Below are 27,727 nucleotides of genomic sequence, written 5' to 3' on the forward strand. Positions count from 1 at the left end.
CCATATCACTAATGTAAATATAGCTCATATACTGTATTACCTTGACATAGTAATTGTAAAGTACTGTATATAAATGTCAGTCCAGCACTTCACTACAATGTACAATAGGTAGCTTGTTGTAGCAAGATCTTCTGGTACATTGTAGAAAGTCCCTCTGAACAGTGAGATATAAGAACGGGTACTTATAGCAAGTACTTTCAGTCACTAGGGGAAGTTTATTAAGCAAGAGATGACAGAATTCTGTTGAAATTTACACCAAAAACTGACTAGCATACAGTGTCACCTTTATCATCAAGCGTCTTAGGTCACACAACTTTTTCAGATACAAGTGTTTAAGTTGTGACCTTCGTGTTCCGAAATCTTTTAAGCAAACCAATAGGAGGTGTAGCATAAACAGCGCAAAAAAAAAAGGAAAAAAAAAAAACAACAACTTATTGACTCAAGTATAAGCCGAGAGGAGGAAATGCAGCAGCTACTGGAAATTTTCAAAAATTAAAATAGATACCAATGAAATTACATTAACTGATCACCGAGCTTTACATTAAAAATGAATCGATAGGGCTGCAAATACAGACACATATTGTACAGGTATAGGTATTACAGTTTAGTAACTCCCATGTGCCTCATAGTAATAGCAGTTAACCCCATCATGTCCCTCACATTAACCCCGTGTGCCTCACATAAGGGTTACTGATATGTGAGAGACATGGAGGTAATAAAGTCTTCATTATTATTACCTCCATATGTCTCACATATTAGTAACCCTTATATGGGACACACAAGGGTTAATGTGAGCAGGGGCGAACCTGCCCCTTTCGCTGCCCGAGGCGAACTACAGAAAGCCGGGAGGAGGGGGCAGAGCGGAGGGGGCGTGGCGAAGTACAGGGGGGGAGGCTTAGCGCCGTTCACCGGCAGAGAGCAGGCACGGAGACGACCTGCTCTCTGCCTGAGCGTGAGAGGAGGCTGCTGGAGCAGCGCTGCTCCAGTGGCCTCCCCAAACCACCGCTTGGTCCTAAGCCAGTCCAGGACAGCTTGTCCTGGACTGGCTTAGGTAACCAAAAATGCCGCCCTCCCTGAGGCCCTGGCATAGCGCCGCCTGAAGCGCTCGCTTCAGGTCGCCTCATGGGAGGTGCAGCGCTGAATGTGAGGGACCTGATGGGATTAACTGCTATTAAGGTGAGGTACATGGAGTTACTAAAACTAAATTAATAAACCCAGATGCCTGACATTCATAGGAATTGTAACGCCAGTATGTACCTGTGTGTTTTACTGTCAATTTACTGTATGAGCTCTCCTCGATGCAGACACAGGGGCAGGGACCTGCCGCCTCCCAGCTCTTGCTAGTGAAGGGGAAGGGGTGGGGGGAGAAAGAGTGTCCAATATCATTACTGTAACAACCACTGAAGGACACTCCCCCTTCACTTAATTTATGCAGGGCCTTGCAGTCCTGTGCTGTGCGCCTCATTTTGCCTATGCAAATGCATTGGTTAAGGGACTGATTGGGACAGTGAAGGGGGGGGGGGGGGATGATCGGGGCCTCTGACCAATGCATTTATATTAACAAAATGAGGATTAATAGTCAGGGCTCGGGGCGGAGTTGGACCCTGACTCTAGTATAAGCCAAGGAGGGCTTTCAGCATAAAAACTGTGCTGAAAAAGTTGGCTTATACTCGAGTATATACAGTATATTTACGTCAGTGATATGTTAAAACCAGACTTGCTAGAACTATTGTCACAGGGGTTAATTTCAACCACTATATCTATGCTTCACAGTCTGGCTGAATGGTATATAAACTGGTAATAATAAGATATATACTTATAAAAGACTATATAGTGCCGCTAGGATGGAGGCAAGACGTCAGACACGCTAAGTATTGGGGCACACCATCAGTGCCTCAAGAACTGCAGTTCTTACTGCACATAGTTAGTGGTGCTTTCCTTAATCCTTCAGGGTTACTATACCCAAAACACAGCTCCTGATGAGCCTGAGTTTATAGGCGAAACGCGTAGAGCCAGTCTGTAGTAACCGTGAAGTCCTAGATAGGGGTATATATTGCTTCCCTGGGATTTTATTGGAGCTTTGTGCTATTAGCAGTTACCAACTAGCCACCAATTCCTACCAATAAGCGCAGGGTAACAACAAGAATCATATACCTGTGATTTTGTGGGAATAGGGTTAAGTGAGGCAGCAGTGATAATCTATAGGAAATCACAAAAGGTAGTTACAATAGAGCTGTCTCGAACTACCACAGCAGTGTTGGTTTGCTGCATATGATCCTACAGCACGTAATTTAAAGCTATCACGCTCCTTTTATTTACCATATATGTTACCAGTTCAATTTGGCTCAGGAATATGACAGTGAGTCAATGTAACTATTCTCAGCCAATTCTGAATAGCTGTGAGTGTATATCTATGGTGGAACACTGTGTCAATAGTGTATCCACTTTTAGTTCTCATCAATACACACAGAATAGGCTGAATGTTTAGTGAGGGAGATAAAATCTTGCTCCCATTTAGTGGTTCTTACATATATGGGTCTTATATATGTAGTATGTGTGGATGTTTTTAGCCTAAGTGGCAACTAATAAAAGTTATATCTTATTATTACCAGTTTATATACCATTCAGCCAGACTTGGTAGAACATTTGATAGATACATCCATGGATGTTAGAAAAAAACAGACACGTTAACATCAGTTCATGACCTTTTGCTCCTCTTCCACAGCTGACCACATCAGGACAAGTACATTATACACTACTATGGTGACTAAAAAGTAGTAAAAACTGTATTTATGACAGTCAAATATTAATCCAGACATACTGGTTGGAATATGTATCTAATAGATTTGGTGCCCTTCATAGCACAATATTTTTGCCATGTGTACGGACACACACACACACACACACACACACACACACACGAAAATGGCCAGCTGAGTAAAAAAAAAAACAAAAAAAAAACAAACTGAAGATGTGGGGTGATCCATATGACATGACACCGTAGTGTATTTTATGACAGACTCCTGCTAGTAGTCACCTTCGTCCCAGAATGTGTGTCTAGTAACTGGAAGAACTGAATGCCGCTTCTTAGAGCACCACTCCCTTTCAAAAGGGCAGACACTGGGTGTGTTTGTGCAGCCTCACAGGCTATACTAAATAATGCAAGCTGGAGAAATAAAGTTTTATAGAATTTTACCATCATAACATCCAGTAAAAAGAGATTACAATACGATCCAAAAACACGCACACTGGCCCGTCAAGTTACACCACTAATGTTACATGATAGCTGAAAACATTGCAAGTAAGGGAAAGTAGTAGCTGGTACTGAAATTTGTGAAATGTCATAACATGAATATTAAATAAGCATATAATACAAGGAAGCTGTAAGTCAGATTCAGGAGATTCTTCAGGGTCCATATAAGAAATATAGAATGTAGCAACCCCTAGCGGGTAGATGATAAACATCTTTTCTGGGCACAGGTAAAACAGCAGACAGTGGGGAAGCTAGTTACTATAATATTCCCAATGGCATTCCCAACTTCTTACTCCAAAATATATATATATTATACATATGGCAAACTTATGCACGCCAATGAGTTAGGCTAAGTTCACACGTGAATTATGTGTGGCGAAAAAAAAAAAAAAAAAAACCCACACACACCACACAATTCCTAATTAGGAAGCGGTCTTTGGGCCTTGAAGCATTTTTTTTTGGAGCCAGGCGGTTTTTCCCCAGAATCATTTCCAAAAAAGGTTTTTCACTGAAAAAAAAAAAAAAAAAAAAAAAAAAACTGGATAGGCTTTCTCCAAATTTCTGCAATACCTTGGCTGCCTAGTTACCCGACCCCAAATTCAAGCCGTCTTGCATGTCCTACTGAAGTATCTATTAAATGCATTGATCTTATTTACTGGACAACCCGGCTTGTTGTGTGTCAGACAAGCTAGAAGAAAGGTATAGGCATCACATTAGTGAATAATAATCTTACCAATCTACATAACTATTCACTAGATTTACCTAATTTTTGTAAAACATCTATACTAATGCATGTAGCCTACAACAATCGCTTTACTAGATGCCAATTCTCCCCTACAACCTAACACTTATCTCTGGTGGCAGAAGGTAGAGTGCAGAAAAGGCAGTAGACAAGCTAAAATTAACACTCAGTATTCCCAACTTCTTACTCCAAATATTTGTTCTGTACCAGTTCTCATTCCCAACATCTACAGCATTAAAGCAAAATACACATCTTACTGCATTATCTGATGCCTTCAATTTCATCACACCGAACCAAATCCCTTAAATGTAGTCATCTTTCTAAGGGCCGATTCACACAACATAGGTTGGGCTTGTACTGAACTGACAAAAATTAAAGGGGTATTCCCATGTCCCTTGCTCACCAATCTTTGCTGCTACAAAGACTTCTTTCTTCCTGGTTTGATGTCAATTGGTGGGCAGGGTTTCATATGCAAAGCCGTACTGTCTGACTACCTCCAGTTTAGCTCTGCCCCTAAATTAGCATGTAGCTCCACCCACCACATAGCATGATCCTATGGGACAACTGAAGAGCCTGTGTTGTCAAAGGTCCTATACACTTGGATTTAGCTTGTTCTACTAGAGTCTGCTAAATCCTAGTGAGTAGAGGGACCAGGTCCCACTAGGATTAAGACTGTTTTATGTAAGAAAGCAGCACTAATTTTCCCCCTCCTTTATTTGAGAGCAGGAAGCTACGACACAGGAACAGCTACAGACACAAGCTCGCTCCCGTGCACTTAGCCCCTCTTCTCTCCCCCCCCCCCCCCCCCAAGAGAGCAGGCAGCTAGTCACTTGACATTTGAGCAGATAATCCCAAGGGCCATAGAAACGAAGTGTCAACAATGAAGTGAATAAATTAAGATAGTGGACAAACAAAGCAGTTTAGTTGAAGCAGTGCATGTAGGAAAAGTCTTAAATCCACATTAACAAGCAGTATACATAGGATCCTTGTGATGGGACAACCCCTTTAAGTCCAGCCATTGTGTTTGGACTGTTAAATCCAGACACAGACTAAGTTTCCCAGCCTGAACTCTGCCATGTGAAAGCAGATTTAGGCCCAGTTCCCACAGAGTAACGCTCCACTCATTCTGACACGTAAACCGAATCCCATGGAATTCAATGGTTCCATTTAACGTGCATAATACATTGAAATCAATGGGAGGCTTTTTAATCCATGATTTGAATGTGTAGCATACGCAAGACAGAACCTATTGAAGTCGTCAATGGGATTCGGTTTTGAAGCGGTCACTCTGTCACACGTTTACATGTCAGAATGAGCACCACGTTACTCCGTGGGAACAGGGCTCACATCTGTGTCTTCTTCCAACTGGATACAAAAGATCACTGAACTGTAATACTCGTACATAGTACTTTAACCACTTGTTGCCCTTGTTTTATCTTCAGTTGTGCACACTTGAGAACTGGAACCCACTTTCAGGATTTAGTAAAGGATTTCTGCATATCAGAAGATTAGTGGAATATTCACAAGCCCTCCACCACTGCTGAGAACAAGGGGGCTGCAGCAATGGCCATGCCTTGCATGGTGGTAACTCATCCTCCAGATCTGAAGGAACCACAAAGCATATTGGCATAACTACATATCCAAAATGAACAAATAAAAGCTCAGATAGACCGCCGTTTTAAATCACTTTATTCTTGGCATTAAAAATTCAGTTTTATAGAAATTGAGTTAGATACAGTAACTGTAAAGTACAACAAGGCACATGCTGTTTAGCAAATATTACAGGACATTATCCCTTGGCATCACTTACATACACTTTTTACATTTTCTCAATTGAAAGTTTATAGTTAGCCCTATTTTGTACAGAGGCAAAAGGCACTGAAGGAATGTTACAGTCCATTATTTTCTTTATTTTATTCCCCCCCAAAAAAGTAACTGTCGTCGTGGGCAAGACAGAAAGCTTTAAAACAGAATAAATCAGCTACTTTACAATTGCTCACAGGCACATCTGTAGCTAAAGTGTGCAGCATATATAGAAGATATGAGCAAGACTAACGTGACAGCTACAGTTTTCTTCTTCAAACAAATAAAAACAACTAGTGAAAGAATATACTTAATTCACACAGGGAACAACATTTTGCATTATCAAGCTACAGTGTGGCATATGCAAACAAGTTGTAAATCAAGCAAATACAGCAGATGCCAGTGTGTATCTTAATATGGCAATAGAGGAAGTGACCTCACGGCATAGTCGTATACAGCAGAGGAGATCACATGACTTCATATCCACTGCGGATTCCCTTCATTAGACAGCAGGCAAAGACAATTCCCAAGATCTGACAAAGAAAAAAAAAATAAAATATTGAAAAAGTGTTGTTGAAACTTAATACCAAACAACCACCTTACGCAAAGATCAAACTCACGTCGAGGAGTCAGTCGGAGGACCAGAACAATGGACAAGCGTACAACTACAATTGTTGTTACATACAGAGACTGACTATATCGTCATGTTAATACAAACCAGTAGACGATATAGCCCCCTGTGCAGGACTTTCTTCCACCGGTTTCAGGGACATTATTTTTTGTTTCTTTTTAGAAACTGTCACACTCACCTCAAAGAATGCAATTCCCAAGGCGACTCCAGCTACAATTCCTATGTTTCTCTTAAGCAAATTTTCTATTGTAGACACACATCCCTGTATAAGAAAGAGTTAGACATAAGTACATAAACTCAGGACTTCACTGCTAACACCACAGAATGCCATGGACAAGGGTTGTGGTTTCCAGATTGCCACGATTTTTGCGTATAATAGTAAAAGGTAAGCTAACAAAAAGGAGGTAAAGGAATTTTATTTTATTTATTCATTTTTTGCATGTAGATTGTGAGACCCATATAGGGATCACAATGTACATCCCCCCCCCCCCCCCCATCAGTAGGTCTTTGTAGAATGGGAGGAAATCTATGCAAACACAGGGAGAACATACAAACTCCTTGCAGATGTTGTTCCTGGCGGGATTCAAACCCAGGACTCCAGGGCTGCAGCGCTAACCACTGAGCCCCCATGTTGCCCAGGAGGTAAAGGAATCTTAGGCCCCAAAAAGCTGGTAGAAAATGATAAAAACCGAATACTCCCTTTATCAACCCTTTGCATTAAGTGATCCTCAAACAGAAACCACCTTCAAAAATGTGATATTGTCCATAATAACCAAGGCAGAGGTATAGGCTGAAGCTCCAGTGCCGGAGGCTAAATCTGTACACCTTGTGTCTCATGGAGCGAAGTAACAACATTGCTGAATAAAAAGGTGCTGCTCTGGTTTTCTAGGAGACATCTTTCTCCTAGAAAACCAGAAATTCTCTAGAAACACTAGAAAACTTCTCGCTCTCATTAAGCCAAATAGAAACTCTGCATCATTGTATTTGACCCAAGTCACATCTCTACATCCCGAATGTACCGAACAGACAACGTGGTCCCTAATAGATCATAAATTGGCAGTCATAGGAATATGTTGCAGACTTGGGCTCTATTCAGATCTGTTTTTGCATTTGTTTAGCAGTTCTATTTAGCTGATCTGTTTAACAAAAGAAAAAAAAAAATGCAAACAAATGGCTGTGTCCATAGACATCATGGTGAAAAGAAGTTTTTGGTGTCTAAAAAGGATCCTGTTGCAATCCACATGAAAGTCAGAAAATGCACCTCCCATTGTTTTCAGGTCGAGAAGGTAACAGGCATTTGTACTTTCAGCACTGATTGAAGATAACAGCAGTCAGAGCCACAGCAGCAAACATGGATGAAATCTAGGGCTCAACTTTTTAATATGCATTTTTGTGTTCATACATTAATGACTGGACTACAGTAGTCCGATTTTTTTTTTTGCTAAACTGCAGAAGAGAACAACATTACACAGAATGCTGAAAGCTGCAACTCCTCATACTAACCTCAGTGTAGATGGCGGTAGCATTTTTGCCACAGTCTTTAGTAATAGTTTTGCAGCAAGAATCAGGAACTTGGTTTGTGCCTTTGAAGGGGTCATAGTTTCTCCAGTCAGAAGAATTAGCAGCACCACAGCATTTAAACTAGAAGGAAAAATGACAAGTTAGGAATTTGTTGTATAAAATAAGGCATATGTTTTAAGCCATTCTTGAATAGACAGCAAGAAAAGTTTGTCTCATTTACTCAATATCAGCTTCACCGAATAGAGATATTTCATTTCTAGAGATGAGCGAATAGTATTTGAAACTATAGTTTCCAATACCTGGCTCCATAGAAATAAATGGAAGCAGCCGGCACTTAACACCTTGCTGTTCGGCCGCTTCCATTCATTCCTATGTGAGCTATTTGAATCAACTATTCAATTTCTCATATTTGTGGTTTTTAGGGGGAGAGAAAAAAAAACAAAAAAAAAAACAGCACCACTTATTTTTACTACAATATTTGGAGAATTCTGTCACACAGTAATGGTTTACAAACCACACAACTTACATCTCTCTGCATGTCATCGATGCCTTTTTGCACTTCTGTACTGTTCTTGTAGTTTTTCAAGCCATCTGTGATGGAGTCTGTAAATGCTTGTTGCAGCTGAAATATTAAGAAAAATAGAAACATTTACAAAAATAGTCCTCATTAACAAGTAAAAACTCCCAGCGATCTATAGTGTTACTGGTACTCTGCTGCCCAAAGTATGAAAAGGGAACCTATTTGGGGCCGGCGATTGCTAGCATGCCCTTATGCAGCTGTTTAGTTAATAACTTCATTTGCTATAGAGAAGTTCCAGATTCATCAATAGGTGCACAAGTATTAAAAGTCACTGACTCGAAAACCTGCACCAGCTCATGGAGAAGAGGGTTTAGACATGTTCAATTTTAACACCCCTGACCTTCCCCACAGGGAATAAGCCATTGCTGGAGGTATCTGGTAGTGCCTTACCCTCTTCTCATTGGAACTCATATCTACCTATCCATCCATGTGTCGCTGAGAGCTACTGAAAGTCTGCTACATGCAGATTTTATCCCTGCTACCCCAAGAGAGAAATTTGCAAAAAAAAAAAAAAAAAAAAAAAAAAGTGGATTTTAAAAACTACACAAGACTATTGCACTGTAATAAGTGTCTACAGCATGTTTCTGAGATTTGTACAGCCTTATCTTGAACAATCTTATCTTACTACCCTGCTACTGTATTGCACTGCAGATCCGCAGGTCAGATCCACAGCAACTCTATCCTGTGTTAACCTGCACTAGAGTAGGCCAATGATTGAGCCAAATCTGAACAGACATAGCAATGCTTAATCCAGATAACTGGCCCGAGTAGATTTCTTGAGAAATGAGAAAAATCTTTTTTCTTAGCAGATCTCATCCTTTTATGTAGCGCAACATAAAAATCAGTGTTTGTCCAAAGTATATCACCCAGTGTAAACAGGCGTGCGCTACGACAAACAATACAGTGGGGGATTTATCATCACATCTACAGCAGTTTTCTAGTGTAGATGGGTGATAATGTGTTGTACGTTTGTCCTTTGCCCATACCAAATATGAAACCTTCCTTGGTCTGGGCCCAACTCCCTTGAGCCTGACTGGCATACATTTCCATTCTGGTGCACTGACATGTCCCTGTTTTATAAGGGGGCCAGAGCCTCTTGACAAATGAGATGTACCTTGCGCCAACCCCAATTCTGCCCCATAAAGTGGTTTATCCTCTTACTGTATATAATATAAGGTTACACTAACTACAAAAACTTACCTGATTCCTGTAAACATATCCAGCAATTGCAGCTGCTATTTCCACCAGGAATATCAGAACCATCAAAACTGCAAACTGGTCACATGTAAAAGGGACAGAAAAAAAAAAAAAAAAAAAAAAAATAGATCTTAACATTAAATTATCTTTAATACTATCCATAAACATCAAATAAAGGAGGGCGGCCTTACCGTGGTGACCATACAGTAATTCTCTTTTGCAGCTCCACAGCAGCCAAAGAAGGAAATGAAGAAAATGACGACTCCCACTGCGATGATGACAATAGGGGGACCGAACGTGGAGGCATTTTTAAATACTTGTGGGTTGTGCATTTGGACCAACAGAAAGATTCCCAGTCCTATGAGAGCACAACCACAAATCTGCAGAAAGAAAAAATAAAAAATAATGGCAAGTCAGAAGAATGGCAGGGACAGTACATTAGCTGTGCAGAGATCAGCTATTTAGTATTAATCATTGCCAAACAATGCAGAAAACCACTTAGTCCCATGAAATGAATTTCCCAACCTTCTTATAAACAGAGAACTATTCCTTCCAAAGCCTTAAGTGGCAGCTATCTACAGAATGGAGTACGGTTCAGTTTTGTTTGCATTATATAGTTCAATAGACAAGTCTCTGGCAGAACGCAGGCAGAGAAAGGCTCCTAATCCTGCAGACTAAACCCCTCAAACCTAGAGGTGGCCACTGATATACAGAGGTATCAGCAATAGATACGTCTGGCTACCAAAACCCCCCTTCATCAGCAAGATATAGAATGTGCTTTTAATGTCCTGTCCGTTAGTGCATCCTGCACAGGCATCATGAGAAAGCGGAGTTACTGTCGCTAGGAATGCTATAAAAGAATATATAATATATATATATATATATATATATATATATATATATATATATATATATATATATATATATATATATATATAGCTGATGGGGGGGGGGGGTATATAACACCTCCATGGTTTAAATAGCCATTCCTCTCATTTGTCACTGGATATAGGACTCCTCCTTCCATACCAAAGTAAAACACGATGGAAGGAAGTGTCCAGTCCTGCTGTTTACCTTATAGCCAAAGGGAATGGACGCAGATGGAGGGGGCTCTGTGCCTCTGCTACCATTAATGTCATTCTATGACTGACGACAACGGACATTAATAACAGGAGTGTGAATATAGCCTTAAATGTGATGTGAATGGTTCCCAAGATTATTTGATACGCCTATACACCCGATACTACTGATGGGCTTGACTCGACATATTTTACAGAAGTTTATAATAACTAAACTCACAACTATTCAATTTTCTGGCAGTATTTGTGTCACTAACTAGCTCTGCTAGTACAAAAGGTAAAAACTGCTACCTGAAGACCAAGTATCCAGTTCTACCCCTATATAGAGAGATGACTGGTTGAAAGCAGTTGGGAGTGGGATATTTATATGCGGCTACAGTTTTGATTCTCCTTTTTCATATAAACCCCAAAAGAAAGTTTCTATATTGTATAATGCCAGAGATATAGCCATTCAACATAACCCTTCCCCAGATCTATTTTTTCCTCATTGTGTACAGTGTATGGACTATGTAAACTGGAGTTGTAAACAATTCTCACTGGAGAAACACACACACTTTTTTTTAATAAAGTGTATTATAGAATGTACTAGTGACACAAATTCTGCTAGAAAAATCAACATTATGTTGCCTGAAGGCTTAGTTACGCCTTAAAGACGACAAAAAAAAAAAAGGCAGCAACAATTCCAGTTATGTCACCATCACCATTTACTGTTTCAGCTACTTAGTTTCCAACAGGTTTACCAGCCCAGACAATTCACGGAAGTGACCAAGATCTATTCAGCCAAAAACAAGGACTGCTGATAGAGGTTTTGGTAGCTAAAACTGGGGAGAGGCAAGAGACACTGTGTGGCGGGGATAAAATACATAATATACTAATATTATAAGTGTGAAAGTTTGTTAATCATACAAAAACTGCTGAACGAATTTGAATGAAATTTGGCAGAGATTGTAACCTCGATTAATACATAGGCTACTTTTTATCCCAGTAAATGACATGGCTTCACGACTGTTATGAATTTATGTTCACATACTATATTAGACTGCTCTAGCAGTAGCTTATCTTAGAGAGATAACAGACCTGGCTTTATCAGAAGCTATGTACACACTCAGCTAACCCTCAGTGGATTCTGTACATGCATTTGCATATTATCTGATCTGCTCCAAGCAACATGCTGACATGGATAGGAAAACATCTTAAATCCAAATTGGCAGTTTGCTACTTTTAAACATGTTGGGAAAAAGAAAATCTAATTTGTTGCAAAATTTTAAAAACAACAGCTATGAAGGAAGCCAGAAGTCACAGCTTTCTCCTCAAGCGGAGCTGAGGAGGATCATCAGCGCCAACAACACACTCATAATATGGCTTCCCAGCGAGCTGTCGAGACGACACACAGACTGAGTCACAGACAAAAGGAGACACACACACAGACATACAAAATACACAAGTGCATAACTGGGCAATTCTTATAGGCCACTACACAAAAAAAAAAAACCCATGCGAAGCCGGGTCCTTCTGCCAGTGTATATATTATATTTATATATCTACCTTTTTTTTTTTTTTCTGTTACACACACAGTCTTGCTCAAATGGACATTTGGACAACAGTTTATTAATCTGCATGGCGACTTTAAGAAGAATCCATGACACATGCCTTATGAGTGTAACACCCAAAGATCTGCAAACAGGAATATTTACCTAGTACCTTATCTGTAATAAAGGATAACATTACAAGGCAGATACACGCCTTTATTCTACCAACAACCCACCAAGGGCACACAAGACTTGTTCATAGTCACAGGCCAAATATCATGAGTTAAGTCATAATGTCCTCTCTGTTCAAAGAGGAGACCATTCACCCCAAGTTACATCAGTCAGGAGTGCAAGTTCCTATTTTGCTTTTACTGTGCAATACCTCAAAGCAGAGACATGGCCAGTGCCATACGCAGTAACGATAAAGGCTTTATTACACCAGATAATGGGATCATAAGTGACAAGCCCTGAGCCTATAAAAGGTGCATCACTAAAGGGGAATGCAGGCATAGTTTACTCATAAAAAGCACCAAGAAAAAAAGTGTACGACATCACTGACCAAGGGCAGGTTAATACACCAACTCATCCTAGAAATGTGGGAAAGTCTCAAGCTGCCAGTCATGTAATACATGAGAGGCACTGTGTCAATCAAGTCACAAATAAGGGGCTTCACCAGTGTATTTTTTTCCCACATCACAAAAAACAAAAACAGGCATGTCAAGTCAAAAAAAAAAAAAAAAAAAAAAAAAGGCTTAGGGAGCGTTCACACTACTGTCTGTGTCCGACAGGTAGTGTCCGCTCAAAATCTGTCACGGACATTAGCTGTCCGTGACACCTGTCATTCATTTCAATGGGCATCGGGTGCGTTCTTTTGCACTCCGTGCCTGTCCTTCCCTGTCCGCAAGTGAAGATGTCCGACTTCTCAAGCGGTATGCACTCTGACACCTTACAGAGGCCTTATTTGTGTATATCTGGAATACCAAGTATCCACCCCCATGGAAAACAGGCATTTGTGCAGATGTTTAGCATTCTGAAACTGTGCATCCTTTCTCATATAGAATATTGTAGCCACCCTGCAACCTGTTGGGAATTGGAGTTTTACCCTGTCCTTCTACCAGCAAGTGACACATGCATGCACAGCTCCCTACATTGAGTGAGTGTTGCAGACCCGCCTGAAGATCTGTCCAATTGCTCCGCTGATCTCCATGGGCAGGCTTGCAAAAGGTCTGTATTTTATTCCCTCTTATCTTATTTGCTTGTATTTACCGCATATACTCGAGTACAAGCCGAATTTTTCAGCACAGTTTGTGCTGAAAAAGCCCCCCTCTGCTTATACTCAAGTGAAGCAAAAAAAAAAAAAAAAAAAAAAAAAAAAAAAGGGAGGGGGAGAATCGTCTATGACCAACCACAATAGTAATGTATAGAATCTCCCATATAATAGTGAGAAAAATAAAAATAAAAAGCTTAAAAAAAAATAAAATAAAGTAAATAAAAGTTGTACATCCCTCCCTTCCCTAGAATACATATAAAAAGTAGAAAATGACTGTGAAACACAAACACATTAGGTATCCCTGTGTCTGACAGTGCCCGGTCTACTGAGTATATGGTATCTGCAGTGCTCCTGTTCTGTCGGGAAGAGGTTAATAGGAGCACTGCAGATACCCTATATTCAGCCAGACTGAGATCCAAGTGGGGGGGTGGGAGGAACAAACCAAAGGGGGAACACACACACACACACACACACACACACCTCAAGCTCAGGGAAGGGGCAGACAGACAACCAAAACACCCCCTCTCCAGCACCTACTGCACCCAAAGTTCCATTTTAATTTTTGAAATTTTCCAGTAGCTGCTGCATTCCCCCCTCGGCTTATATTCAAGTCAATAAGTTTTCCCAGTTTTTTGTGGTAAAATTAGGGGCCTCAGCTTATATTCGGGTCGGCTTATACTCAAGTATATACGGCATGTCTTATTACATCTTTTTTCCTGTAGCTTGCGTATATTAAATCTTAAAATTTCAGAAAAATAGTCCTCTGCACTAGATATCCTCACAGCCTTAAGAAAAAAAAAAAAAAAAAAAAAAAAAAAAAAAAAAAACCAAAAACAAACCTAAGATGTTTTGCAGTGTGTGCACCACTTGTCCTTTTGCCCTAACAACCTGAATATTCTGGGATATCCCGCACACTACAAGCCACTACCACAGTCCCTATAAACAATTACCAAATGTTGGCCACGATGCCCATAGGCTATGTGTGGTATTACAGCTCAGCCAGATTCACTTCAATGGAGATGGGCTGCGCCATTTTCTAAACCTGGACAATCCCTTTAAAATGAATGTAAACCAATGTTTTATTGTTTTAATGCCTCAAATGAAAAATGAAGAGATGTTGCAAAAGATTGTTTTGGAACAAGTTAGTAGGAAATTGCTAGTCATCAAATGACTAGGAAATTTGTAGTCATCTTCTATGCGGCCCTAGGAGTTTGTGGTAACAAACCACTCCTGTACAGTCAGATGGTGTGGTCATATTCCCTTCCCTGTGTGTCCCCTACTTCTCACAATATGTATATAAGCATAGAGTAGGGTCAGAGAAGGAGGTAAGAGACTGCAGAATGACAAGTCACTTTTTCACAGTCTCAAAAAATAAAGCTCTTCCTTTAGTCAAGTTTTGACTTTTGCTAAACCCTATGGAAGTTTTATGGAACCCTCTTTCTTGCCCATAGAAACCAATGGCCGCATAGCTTTCATGTAATATTTTGCGCTCGAAAAATGAAACTTGTGTTGTGATTGGTTTCTGTGGGCAACAGCAGACACATTGTTATACCGTAGGGTAGGGAGAGATGTACTGTAATAACTTATAGCAGAAGTAACGGCAGATCAGTAAAATAATCCCACAAGTATGAGATCAGCCCTTGGCTAAGCACAGCCTTGTGAGATCATACGCCTTCTGCATTGCAGTCACATGCCCTGTAACCAGACATTCCCTTTACTCGTTTCCTTCCTCAGTCAGATTATGTACGTTCTATATGCTTGTAGATTTATACAAAGTATTCCATAAAGGTGAAGGACATGGAAGGGTTAAGGAATGAATTGAAGGGGTTGTTTCATCACAAATGCCCCTATTCTATGAGAGATGCTCTCAAGACCCCGGGCTAGGTTTTATATTGCAGCTCCGTCCCATTCACTTGATGATGAAATCAGGCCACGTGACGACATCACAGATCTGAAGTAAAAGCAGCGCTCACTTCACACAACTGAAGGACTTGAGTGCCAGGTGTCAATTCCTGCATATAACATTGGTGACCCATTACAGAAGAAGTCAGCAATATTAAAAGGGATGTCAAGGATAAACTAAGAATTAACACCTAGACTAAACCCCCTCCCCCACCTAACTTCTAATTTACTTCAATATACTGTATAATTACCCATATCCCTGGAGCAGTCATGTGACCACCCCAGGGACACTTTCTGATAATTCGGTGACGTTCTGTTTCACCATTTCCGAAATGGAACGTCACCATTACTCTCCCCCTCAATACTTACCAAGCTTTTCCGTGTCTGGGAATGGCTCCTCCCACCTCTTCATCTCTGCTAATAGTTGGCAGAATAGTTTAACTAGGGAGGCAGAGAGGCGCTAGTAATGGGTGGGATATCTAGGCTAGTGAGACAGGGGAGGGGGGAGGGTCTAGTAATGGGAGGGATAGTTTAGCTAGTGTGACAAGGCTGTTCAGAAAACTGATGTATGGCTTTCTATTAGAGAGAATACAATCTGATAGCCAATCCCTATTATGGCGGTGCAGGAACAGATGAGGAACTGGTAAAATACTGAAATGGGCATTATGGAACATGGAACCACACAGAACCATCACAGCCTCCTAACCTAGAAGGCAAGTGGTTAACCCAGCACACAAGGTCTGTACAAACTCCTGTGCTTGTTCTCTCCAGCTGCTTTATATCACATTGGTAAATATTGATCCAGGCAGTCAGCAGACAATGAGCACTCAAATATGGAGACTGGTCACATGGGATATGCGGCACCATTCCTTCTATAATGAACGCATACTTCCAATAATCCCAAGACTTCAGCAAGACTCAGAAAATCTTACTTTTCCAAAACAAAAGAGGCAGGGTTTGTGCAAACTGCATCCAAAATGGCCGTTAGTTTGTGGAATTCCAGGGGGTGGGACTTAAATTGCCCTATTTTACCCATTAACACTTTCCATGTATGCTCTAATGTATAGCTATAGGTATTAAATATATATTTCTGTGACTTGCGCTAGGTTCACACTAGTGCGGGGCTCTTCGTCGCTTGGGTCTGTCAGGGGACAGAGCACTATAACCGTGTTAGACATGTAGACATGGACCCCGGCAAACCCAATTGATTACAGTGGGGTACACAGATTCAAAGCTAGAAGAGACACAGGAAGGGGGAAAGAGAAGGGGGAAAAAAAAAAAAAAAAAAAAAACCACACACCCTTACACAGATAAAGGGGCAGCCGCATGTTTTAACATCTATAGCATTGCTACATATTCCACGTGGAGGAGGTGGTGTGAATTTTCCCAATTGAGTACTGTGTGTTATTTATCAGCCTATCCTTGGCACAAGTCCTAGGTTTCAGCAGCAGGTTTTTTGGAACATATTCATAGTGGATTTGCCAGTGGTAAATCTACGCTGTATAAACTTAAAGTTAAGTTTCCCAGGGAATATTATCTAAAGTTACAAAGACAAGTCGCCCCTGGCAGAAAGCAGTTCCGCAGCAGCATTATTCAAAGCCTTACATTTACAAATTGTTAACAGTTTGTAGACCTTTTTACAAAAGCCCACGGATCGTGACAGGATTCGTCTGTAACATTTTTATACAGAGTTTTAAAGAGCTATGGATCTAACAGGACAGACCTTCACTGTAGAAGTCTTTGGGTTCAGAGAGGTTCTTACGTTCATCTGCTGAAGCCCAAAATGCAGAAGGGATAAAGACTGGCCAAATAATGTTAGTTCTAGGTCTGATCAGCGGTTGGTCCACATTTCCTAGGAATGATCCTAACAAAGATCGTTTTCATATTGCTTGTATAACGTAACAAAAATCCCCTTCTGCGGTTTCCTTTATGTGGATTCAACACCAGAGGAAGCCGACGATCAAGATAGGAGGATAGTGAGAAAGTCAGCCCTTACACCACCCTAGTAGTGATGAAATACATCCCCGCCAGCAGTTTCTCAAGAAGGCACCGCTTATTGGAATAGTAGTCAGCGTCATGATCAGTGGAAGGCTGCAAGACTTAGTTTGTTAACCCCTTATGAAAGGCTCTCCTATACAGGACACAAATGAAGGATTATATGGCAGATATTTAGATCAGTGACCATCTATGACAAGTAAGGATGGGTTGAGGCCACTCCCTCTAAGACAGCCATAAGCCATAATAGAAGACGTGGACAGCGAGATAACGCCTTTAATGTGTATCCCAACCAAAGCACCTCTTATCTAAAAATCTTTGTGTCGGCCCCAGGTCGCCATGCACACAATCATGTTTTGGCCAGCAAATACTGTGTGGGCTGTATTTCCCAGACTATCGCTATATCAGTCAGCTGTGCTGCAGTGAACTCCCACATGGCCCACTAATCTACTGTACTAAACTGACAAGGCTGGGAGCTTAGCACAGTAGCCATCGAGCCGCTCGGGCGCTAACTGCAGCACCACCGACTAGGATTCAATATACACAGAGTTCAGTCTGAGGAATACAGCCCACACATAAAACACGTTTCCTGGACTGTTTGCGGTCAATTCCACAATGCTGTCATTCTGGCTCAGAAGACCAGGACTTGCAGTCATAACATGTCCATAAAACACTCGTCCAAAACTCAGTCAATCTTGAAATTTCAGGTTCAACTTTGAATGAACGAAGAGGCCTTGGCTGTAGAATAAGATTCGTTCTGAGGAGCCTGCAGTCATACACTCCAACATCCAGCTCTGAATATGACTCGGGGAGGGCAATAACACTGCTCAATCTAGTCCGACCGGTTTTGCTTGAAAAGATGCCATCTCTAAACTACTTCCCAAAAGTTAGGACTGTTCTGCAAGTCAAGCTGTATACATATATCAGATGGTCATAGCTCACAAAATATCTTCGTATCAGTGGTCTCATTTTGGCAATGCACTTACCAATAATATAGTCCGTGTCCCTAAATAACAGACATGTAAACTTTCCTCCTGTATCCCTAGAGACCAGCTGAAAGCCACAGCCCCGTGGGGCATAAACACTGCAGTTTTTCCCATAGCACTTTTTTGCTGCAGTCCACTATGTGGGGCCTTAGCTTGAAAGAATGGTCTGTGATTTGCAAATAGGACTGAGACTCCGTGCAATGCAGGAGCTCCTGTACACAATCGTAATTTCCACATTTCCAGGTGCGGGCCGACAGTCTGTACCCAAAACTCAAGACAGGTCCTATTCTTGTCTGGTTTTACGGTTGTGCTTGCTGACACCAATGAATGAGGACGTCTGTGCCATTTGATCATATCTAGTGGCTACCAGTGCTTAGGTTGAAGACACAAATGACCATCATGTTGCTTTTTTTGGGATGGATTATTACCGCTTCTGTTTGACCATGGCTGCAAGACATTTATAAAAGGAATCAGAATCGGACAGAGTTGGGCTGTAGAGAAACAAGAGTTGCAGTTGGTGGTTTGGTCTTTAGAAACCACAGCCCTGCCCATTATACACTGAACTTACTAAAACTGTATGTAGTAAGTAAATATATAGATTTTATAGTGTAAAGGAAACTTCAGCTGACACATTGTCCCACACCACCTCAGCTTTTCTCACTTAAGTCTGCTACTTCTGCTCACTTTTTAGAAGTTATATAGCGAGCTGGATGCTGTAGATGCAAGTCCAAGGTACTAAAATGGATGAAAATAAGACAATACGCTGTACAACCAGGTCACAAGCTGTGCACAGATGCCAACCCAGACTACAGATGACAAGTCACATGAAAAACTACTGGAGTTTTCCCTATGAGGTCATTTTATGGGACTGTACACTGTTAGTCAAGGTTAACATAGTTATTTTCCGGATACAGTTTTGATGCCAAGTCTGTCCAGCTTCTAATTCCTCATAAAACATATGCAAACTTGGCTTTTACAAGTAGCAGATAAAGATGTCAGAAGTCGTATCTAGAAAGAGATAAAGCTACAAAAGCCGCCTGATCCAAAAACTATCAAGTTTCTGACAACGTATGCACCATTTTAGCAGAAATTGTACACAGTTCAAGACTCTTCTTCTGAGCTCTATGGGTTGTTAGAGTTGTATTAACAGAGAATTCTTGGCACCAATCTCTGAGGATGCCATGTCGGCCCAGTGCGCCCTATCGTACACTACAGAGGAGAGACAATTAGTTACAGTTTTCTGGGAATTCATTACCTAAAATCCTCCAAAGTTCAGGGTACGAGTCACTGGCATAGAGCTTTATGAGGTTGGAAGTGCTTAGCTTAAATAGACTTTCTAATGGGAACCCTTAAATAGAAGTTCAGGATGAGGGGACCAATAGCGAGACAATCCCATACAGCAGAAGTCAATTACAACAAAAGCGTGAAAAAATAAGGAATTCAATTAACTCAAGAAGATCCATCCAAACTTTGTACACAAGGACTACTTTATTGCCACATTGCACACAGAACTGTTTGCAAGGAAAGCAAAGATACCTCTGAAAAACCTCTATGGCGAGCATCACATGCCAGCCGTATACCCCCAAGTTGAGGAAGTAGAGAATCACCTATAGGCCTTCTGCATGTGGCATTTTTCAGCTCTCATAGCAGCAAATTCTGTCCCAACCATGGGTTAAACTACCTAATCCTATGACATGATGCTGTAACTTTGGGTCATTAGACCCAATTTAAGAATGAGATGTGAGGCTATAGGTCTAGGAAAGCTAGACGAATTACAGCTGAATGCAGGAAACCCTAAGGCCCTATTACACCGTCTTGTCAGGGTGAGAGCAGTTTTTAGGCCGGGTTCATACAGGAGTTTTCTGGACCGGATTTTGAGGCAATATACCTGAGCGAAAACAGGCTAACAAATAATCATAGCAAAAACCATGGCGCAAAAACCATGGCATAAGTCACACAGCATAAAGAGTTCACATTATAAATATAAGTGGATACAAAATATTTCTGTCTAAAAGGAAAAAAAAAATCATAATGCCAACTACAGAATGATTCAGGAAGCAAAGAGTCACATTCCCAAGACCACATGATTATAGCCTGCTCGGCTTTTTTTCCCCCCTTCGTGCCTAGACTTTCCACCAACCAAAAATATATACAGCTGTAAGAGGCTTCAGCAAAACCTGTAGTTCAGATTCAGGATAGCAAAGAGGCCATGGACGAAGATTACACAACAGTAACAGTTATAATTATAAGACTTCTAAGTAGCAGTCTATGGTAAAAGGAAGAGCAGTTTTAAAAAAAAAAAAAAAAATTTATAATTATATATATATATATATATATATATATATATATATATATATATATATACATACATACATACAAATTCAGAGATTAGGAGCTAAAGAGGCCAACAACATATAGGCTTAAAACTAGAGTACCAGACAATATAATCAATGCAAGAATCTAGACGGACACGCAGTTCACAAGATGAAATACAACTCTAGGCACTGGAGCAATGGGGGTGGGGGAGGTTTACTGTTTACATACACAGCAGTTGTGCTAGAGTTTAAAAAAAAAAAAAAAAAAAAAAAAAAAAAAAAAAAAGAGTCTAGTAGTGATACAATAACACCTAGACTGTGGTGCAAGGAAGGAGGGGAAAAAAAAAAATGCACTTTTTTTTTTAAACGCCTAAATTTGAGGTGATCTTTTTTCGAAGGCAACCTTAAGGACTCTAGCTAGCATGGCTCTGTACTACACAGACAGTATTACAGCAGCAAATCCTGTCCCAGTTACAGATAGCCAAGATACTTATAGTTAGGGTCAAGAGACTCACACTAGCGACAGGATTTGCAATCTTATGTATAACATGGATGCATTTTGGCCATGTGAATAAACCCTTACCAGAAATCCAACATAAAACATGGGGATTGCTTCTACTATAGAAACAGGCCATACGCGTGAAATATTTAACAGTGAATGTTGTCAACAACTTGCAGCTTTGCCTTCACTAATTATATACTTTGGAAGAGTTTTCCACTATGTATAGTGAACAGAGGAATTTATGGTGATGTGAACAGAGCCTAAGGGCAAGTTCACATGGGTTTTTTGGACCGGGGTTTTTTTTGAACCACCTCAGATTCAGGTCCAAAATACGAGTAGCTGCGACTGGCATCCAGTCGCGCACTCCGCCACGGATTAGGCCCAAATGAATGGGCCTAATCGGGAGGAGGGAGTGTCTTCAGGCAGATGTCGCAAGGCGAAGCCGCCTGAAAGAATGAACATCTCGCTTCTTTTTTTCAAGAGCCAGAACAAACTGCTCCTGGGAGAGGGGGGGGGGGGGGAGGAAAGCCTCAAAATCCTAACCAAAAAAAAAAAAAAAAAAAAACAACCCTGTGTGAACTTACCCTTAAAGGGATTCTACCATTAAAAATCAATTTTTTTTTTCTCATAGGAATAGCTTTAAGAAAGGCTATTCTTCTCCGTGCCACCGTTCAGTAGAAGTCCTGGTTTTCGTTGGTAGGCAAATGAGTTAGTTTGCAGCACTGGGGGTGTGCCCAAGCACTCAAACAGCACTGCGGGCATACCCAATGCTGCGAGAGAACTCTCCAGCGACACCTCCATCTTCTTCAGGAATGGCCTCTTCACACGTCTTCTTCCGGCCGTTTGAGGTCAAACTTGTAGGCCTCGGGTAGAGTCGACTGCGCATGCCCAGAGGCCACAAGAAAATGGCCGCTTACTTACTGTGTAAGAGGCTGTTCCTGAAGATGATGGAGGAGACGCTGGAGAGTTCTCTCGCAGCACTGGGGACACCCCCAGTGCTGTGAGAACTCAATTGCATACCGACAAAAACTGGGATTTCTATGGAACGGCGGCGCGGAGAAGACATCTAAAAGGTAGGAGAATAACCTCTCACGGCTATTCCTACATGTCAATGAGAAAAAATAAATTGATTTTAAAGGTATAATCCCTTTAAATAGAGAGGTTTATCAGGACATCAATGAATTAAGCTTTCAGCTGGCCAGGCAACCATAAACAATTGGCCATGACTTTATACCAGAAATGTGGTGTGCTGAAGACATCAATTTAGCACAATCCTCTTTTGATCAAAAATTAGCAACTTTTAGCCGTTTTCTGCATCTCCCCAGAAAGTGAGCAGGACTTAAAGGGTTTTGTCACTAAAAGGGACCCCCAGCGATCACAAGAACGGGGAACAGATGGCCCTACTGAATCATCCAGTGCGCTTGTGTGGTTGGCTCTCCATTCAATTGTATAGTGCTTCCAGAGATAGGAGTCCCAGCTGCCTAACAAGAGTAAAAGCGAGCGCTGGCCACATTAGACATTTACAGGTACCTTTTGTAGCCTATTCTCCTGGTGGATAGGGGTCCCAACAGTCAAAATTCCCAGTAATCTGACACTTATCCCCTTCTCCTAAGGATGGGGGTAAAAGTATTTAGTAGAACTTACTCTTAGGGTAAGTTCACATGGAGTTTTTTGGTCAGGGGCCGTATCCACCTCAAAAACTTGATCAAAAAGACGGCTCCCATTGAAATCAATGGTAGCCGCTCGGGTCTTTTTTCCAGGAGCCGTTTCTTCCGGCTCCCGGAAAAAAGAAGCGAGATGCTCATTCTTTGTGATTTGGCCTGAAGAAACTCCCTCCTCCATTGGGCCTAATCTGGAGCAGAGTGTGCAGCTTTCAATTGTGGCTACCCAGTTTTTGGATTGGAACCTGAGGTGGCCTCTGCCTCAGGTTCCAGTCCAAAAAACCCGGTGTGAACTTACACAAAGAGTTACAGTGCAATCCTATGCCAGTCTATAGCTGATGCAGATTTTCTGGTGCACAGACAGGCAAATACACAGTTTATTAAGAGGTCTGTGCTTCTTAAACATGGCTGCCTTTTCCTTAGCATTACTCCTTTAATTGACTTGTCATTACTTCAGCAGAGTTTGTACTAAAACCAGTCAAAAAAAAACAAAAAAAAAAAAACACACCCTTTAATCTTTTTGCTACCAACCTTTGTAGCTAACAAAAACATGCAAACAATAAATGATGGTCAGACAAGGGAGAAAGCCATGTTCCTAATTCTCCATTTCCATGTGCTGTACATGATCCTGTTAGGTGTCACAAGGTATTATTGTACTTGTAGTCCATGTACACAGTGCTATTGGCCACCGCCGATAGTAGGAACCCAGAGTTGTTTTTTTTACTGTATGAGGCATAGAACATAGACAAAACAAAAAAAACCTAACTATAAAAACTTTGCTATTAGTTTTTCCATTCTATCAACAATTGATCTCAATGATTGAAATATAGTTAAAAATAAATAATGAGGATAGTTCTGATGACTCCGCCATCAATCTAAGCCCCAAGGAAATTGATAGGATCCATGAAAATTAGTTTCCTGGGAAAAAAAAACAAAAAAAAACCCCTAACCTGTTGCCATAGTATAAAAGCCTATCGAGGCGGCGATCGCCATATGATGTTACACCGAGTCAAACAGCTGCTGCTGATCTGCCCACACCTGGCAGGGGGTACACAAGTTTCAGATTATTTGGCTTCTGTAGAACTTGAACCTCGGCCACCAGCTGAGTGCACGGGATCCAATGGCAAGGAGCAACGTCTTCCAGAAGTGTAATGTATTCCCTTCATCCCAGAGGAAGCCAGGACATCATCATGTGATGGCTACAGGAGCAAAGTTATTATAACGCAATCGCTACGTGTCCGCCCTGGACTACAGAGAACTGAAAAACACCACTTACCCAGAATAAGAAGTTAAAAATGAAGACCAGATACTTCACACACTTCATCCCTCCTTCCACCGCCATCCTGCTGCTGTGTCTGTACAATACAAGGAGGACAAGGTGTTATATAGGGTAATATATAGGTTTATGAGCGTGCAGAGATCCTGGGAACGCTGGCCCTCCCCAACACTGAGGCTGCCCGGTTACACCCTACTAAACAAAGCTGGGCAGCCCAGCAGCACTCCCTGCAGCCCAGCAACGAAAGAGTTAGAAGACCCTTCTATAGAGGAAGACCCAGTAAGACAGTGACTGGCAGAGTGCCCACTACCCTGTATACTGGAGGGAGATGGCTCCCAGTCTGCTCACCTTTACTGCGCTCAGAGTAGCCGCACTCCTCACACTGCTGCCGGGCTCTGCCTGTTGCTGCTTCACACTGCGAGCGAGCTCAGTTAATGGCAGGCACCACCCCTCAGCTAAACTTCCTGCCCCCGCAATCTCCATCATGTGACTGAGGCTGTGGGTGATGCCTTATCCGTGTACCTTGGGTGGCCCCTTACCGGGAACCCCTGTGACTCACATTGGGGTGTCATTCCTGAGTGATGACGTCGGGCACAGAGTTACTGTGAGGGTGACTCAGTCATGACTTCCTGCCTTATGTTACCCCTGTCATATGTCGTGACTGAACTACCTGGACACATTACTACGTTTATGTATGTCGTGACAGCACGACCTGGACAGGTTACTTCTATATGTCCTGTAGTAATGTCTATGGAGCACAACAGTGGCGTTTAACCCGTTCAAGACCGTTGTGGGGTTTGGAAGGCTGTAACATTAGTTCTCATTTGGGGTTAAGACTTTTTGCATCTTTTTCTTTGATACATGGGACATTATTTTATGACATTTTTATTGTTTCATGTTCCCAACAGGGGCGGATCCAGGGCCGGGCAACCGCCCGGGGCCCCGCGGCATGGCCCGGACCTAACAAAATGGTCCCGGTCATCATCCCCTGATTTCAATTCATCGGCGTCCTATGGACGCTGATGAGCTGAATACATAGGCGTTTAAAGCAGGAGGTGTCAGCTCCTGCTTTAAACGCTGAGCTCCGGCATTTGTAGCCGCGATGTGATGACGTCACATCGCGCCTACAATATGTGTATGAGGGAGAGAGCTGCGAGGGAAGGTGAGAGTGTGTGTATGAGTGAGCGAGTACGGCATGACACTGGGGCAGATGAAGGGGGAGAGAACGGCATGACACTGGGGCAGATGAAGGGGAGAGAACAGCATGACACTGGGGGAGAGAACAGCATGACACTGGGGCAGATGAAGGGGGAGAGAACAGCATGACACTGGGGCAGATGAAGGGGGAGGGAGAACAGCATGACACTGGGGTGGATGGAGGGGGGAGAACAGCATGACACTGGAGCAGATGAAGGGGAGAGAACAGCATGACACTGGGGGAGAGAACAGCATGACACTGGGGCAGATGAAGGGGAGAACGGAATGACACTGGGGCAGATGAAGGCGGAGAGAACAGCATGACACTGGGGTGGATGGAGGGGGGAGAACAGCATGACACTGAGGCAGATGAAGGGGAGAACGGAATGACACTGGGGCAGATGAAGGGGGAGAGAACAGCATGACACTGGGGTGGATGGAGAGGGGAGAACGGCATGACACTGGGGCAGATGAAGGCGGAGAGAACAGCATGACACTGGGGTGGATGGAGGGGGGAGAACAGCATGACACTGAGGCAGATGAAGGGGAGAACGGAATGACACTGGGGCAGATGAAGGGGGGAGAATGGCATGAAACTGGGGACAGAGATAGAGGGGGGGACATGAAACTATGGGTAGATGAAGGGTGTATATGAAAATGGGGGAGAGATTGAGGGGGGACATAATTTACGGGTGACTGTAGGAGGATTATACAGTGTGGAATCACATGAAAATTGAATGAGAATGGGTGGAGTCAACATAAAAGTGGGTGGGGCCTAATTTGCTGCAGCGCGCGCCGAACGTCTTGTTCCCTCTTTCTAGTCTTCAACAGTTGGGAAAGTACAGGTTAGAAGTGCGAGACCCCCCAGTAAGTAGGGCCCCGCCAAAGTCAATCCAGACAAATTTAAAAAAAAAAAAAAGTTAATTTTATGTGGGCAACATATAGTCAGGAGCAGAGCACGGGAGACACTGGAGCATTGGGGACAGGGGAGTATTTTATATTCCCCCCAACTTAAAAAAAAAAAAAAAAAAAAAGTATTCTGAGCAGCCCCTTTAGCTCTGCAAGGACATACAGGGGCGTCATTGCGGAGTTAGATGCAGACCTCCCATTCATATATAGTCAATGGGCAGATATCTTCTGGTTAACTAGCAGGACATTGATGTTGTGGAACGACAACACAAAGTATGAAGATAGATAGTGAGGTCTTCTGCCTCAAAATCTGCTCTAGAGAAGAGGGAAAAAAAAAAAAAAAAAAAAAAAACACACCCATTGGGGCAGTGACTGAAGTTTCTGTTTCAGAGCTCCAAAATCCTCTGTGTGAACTTTGAGGAAAGACCTTCAGGTTTGTTGATGCCTTGTAAGTGATAAAACAGATTGTACTAGTTTTATCTTCAAAAACTGCATCAAAGATGGGACATGGTAGGGCTGGGCAATGAGTGGAAAAATAACCAAAACCGAATATCAACCTGGATAACCAACATAATATTGTTCACGTCATTTATTTCAATATTTGTCAAACCGAGCTGCTATTATACTGTTGGGTCTCTTTAGACCTCAGAGTATAATAAGCAGAGGGCCAGGGGAGGCAAGGGAACATAAGAAACAATGTTACACACCTCTCCAGTTAAAATTGTCTGGCTGACATCACGTGGACTTGCGACACTTGCATCTATACATCACAAAACCACATGACGCTGAGGCCCAGTCAGCGACCCCTGATGTCAGCCAGAAGTGCTGAAGACAGCAGGGAGTCACACCAGAGCGCAGAAGAGTTTTTTTTTTGTTTGTTTTTTAAATTAATGTTTGATCACCTCCCCGGGTCCTCCACTCATTATACTCTGGGGTCTGAAGAGACACCCCCCCCACACACACAATATAATAGCAGTTTTGGTTTGGCTATATTCAGGGCGAACCTTGTGAGCTGAATCTCATAGGATTTGTCCAACATGTAATCATACTGAAAAGGGGGTGTGGCTTAGAAAGGGACATGACCTAAATTGCCAATAATCATAATTAAGGTAAAATGCCTAATTAATCGCAGTTTTTATTTAGGTCATAATTAGAGATGAGCGAACAGTGTTCTATCGAACACATGTTCGATCGGATATCAGGGTGTTCGCCATGTTCGAATCGAATCGAACACCACGTGGTAAAGTGCGCCAAAATTCGATTCCCCTCCCACCTTCCCTGGCGCCTTTTTTGCACCAATAACAGCGCAGGGGAGGTGGGACAGGAACTACGACACTGGGGGCATTGAAAAAAATTGGAAAAAGTCATTGGCTGCCGAA

The 27,727-nt window shown here is 42.0% G+C and overlaps 1 protein-coding gene across 1 annotated transcript; it reads right to left on the reverse strand.

The window, feature by feature from the left end:
- Positions 1-5,672: 5,672 nt before the first annotated feature.
- CD63 (CD63 molecule) lies at positions 5,673-24,686 on the reverse strand. The gene is made up of 8 exons (XM_075265574.1): positions 24,591-24,686; positions 24,243-24,321; positions 9,919-10,107; positions 9,731-9,805; positions 8,477-8,572; positions 7,933-8,070; positions 6,608-6,691; positions 5,673-6,331 (listed from the first exon to the last, which is right to left on the reverse strand). The coding sequence occupies exons 2-8, from the start codon at positions 24,306-24,308 to the stop codon at positions 6,266-6,268; spliced, it is 714 nt and encodes a 237-aa protein (XP_075121675.1). The 5' UTR covers positions 24,309-24,321; positions 24,591-24,686; the 3' UTR covers positions 5,673-6,265.
- Positions 24,687-27,727: the final 3,041 nt, after the last annotated feature.

The sequence above is a fragment of the Leptodactylus fuscus genome, chromosome 2, assembly GCF_031893055.1.
Source record: "Leptodactylus fuscus isolate aLepFus1 chromosome 2, aLepFus1.hap2, whole genome shotgun sequence".
Lineage (NCBI taxonomy): Eukaryota > Metazoa > Chordata > Amphibia > Anura > Leptodactylidae > Leptodactylus > Leptodactylus fuscus.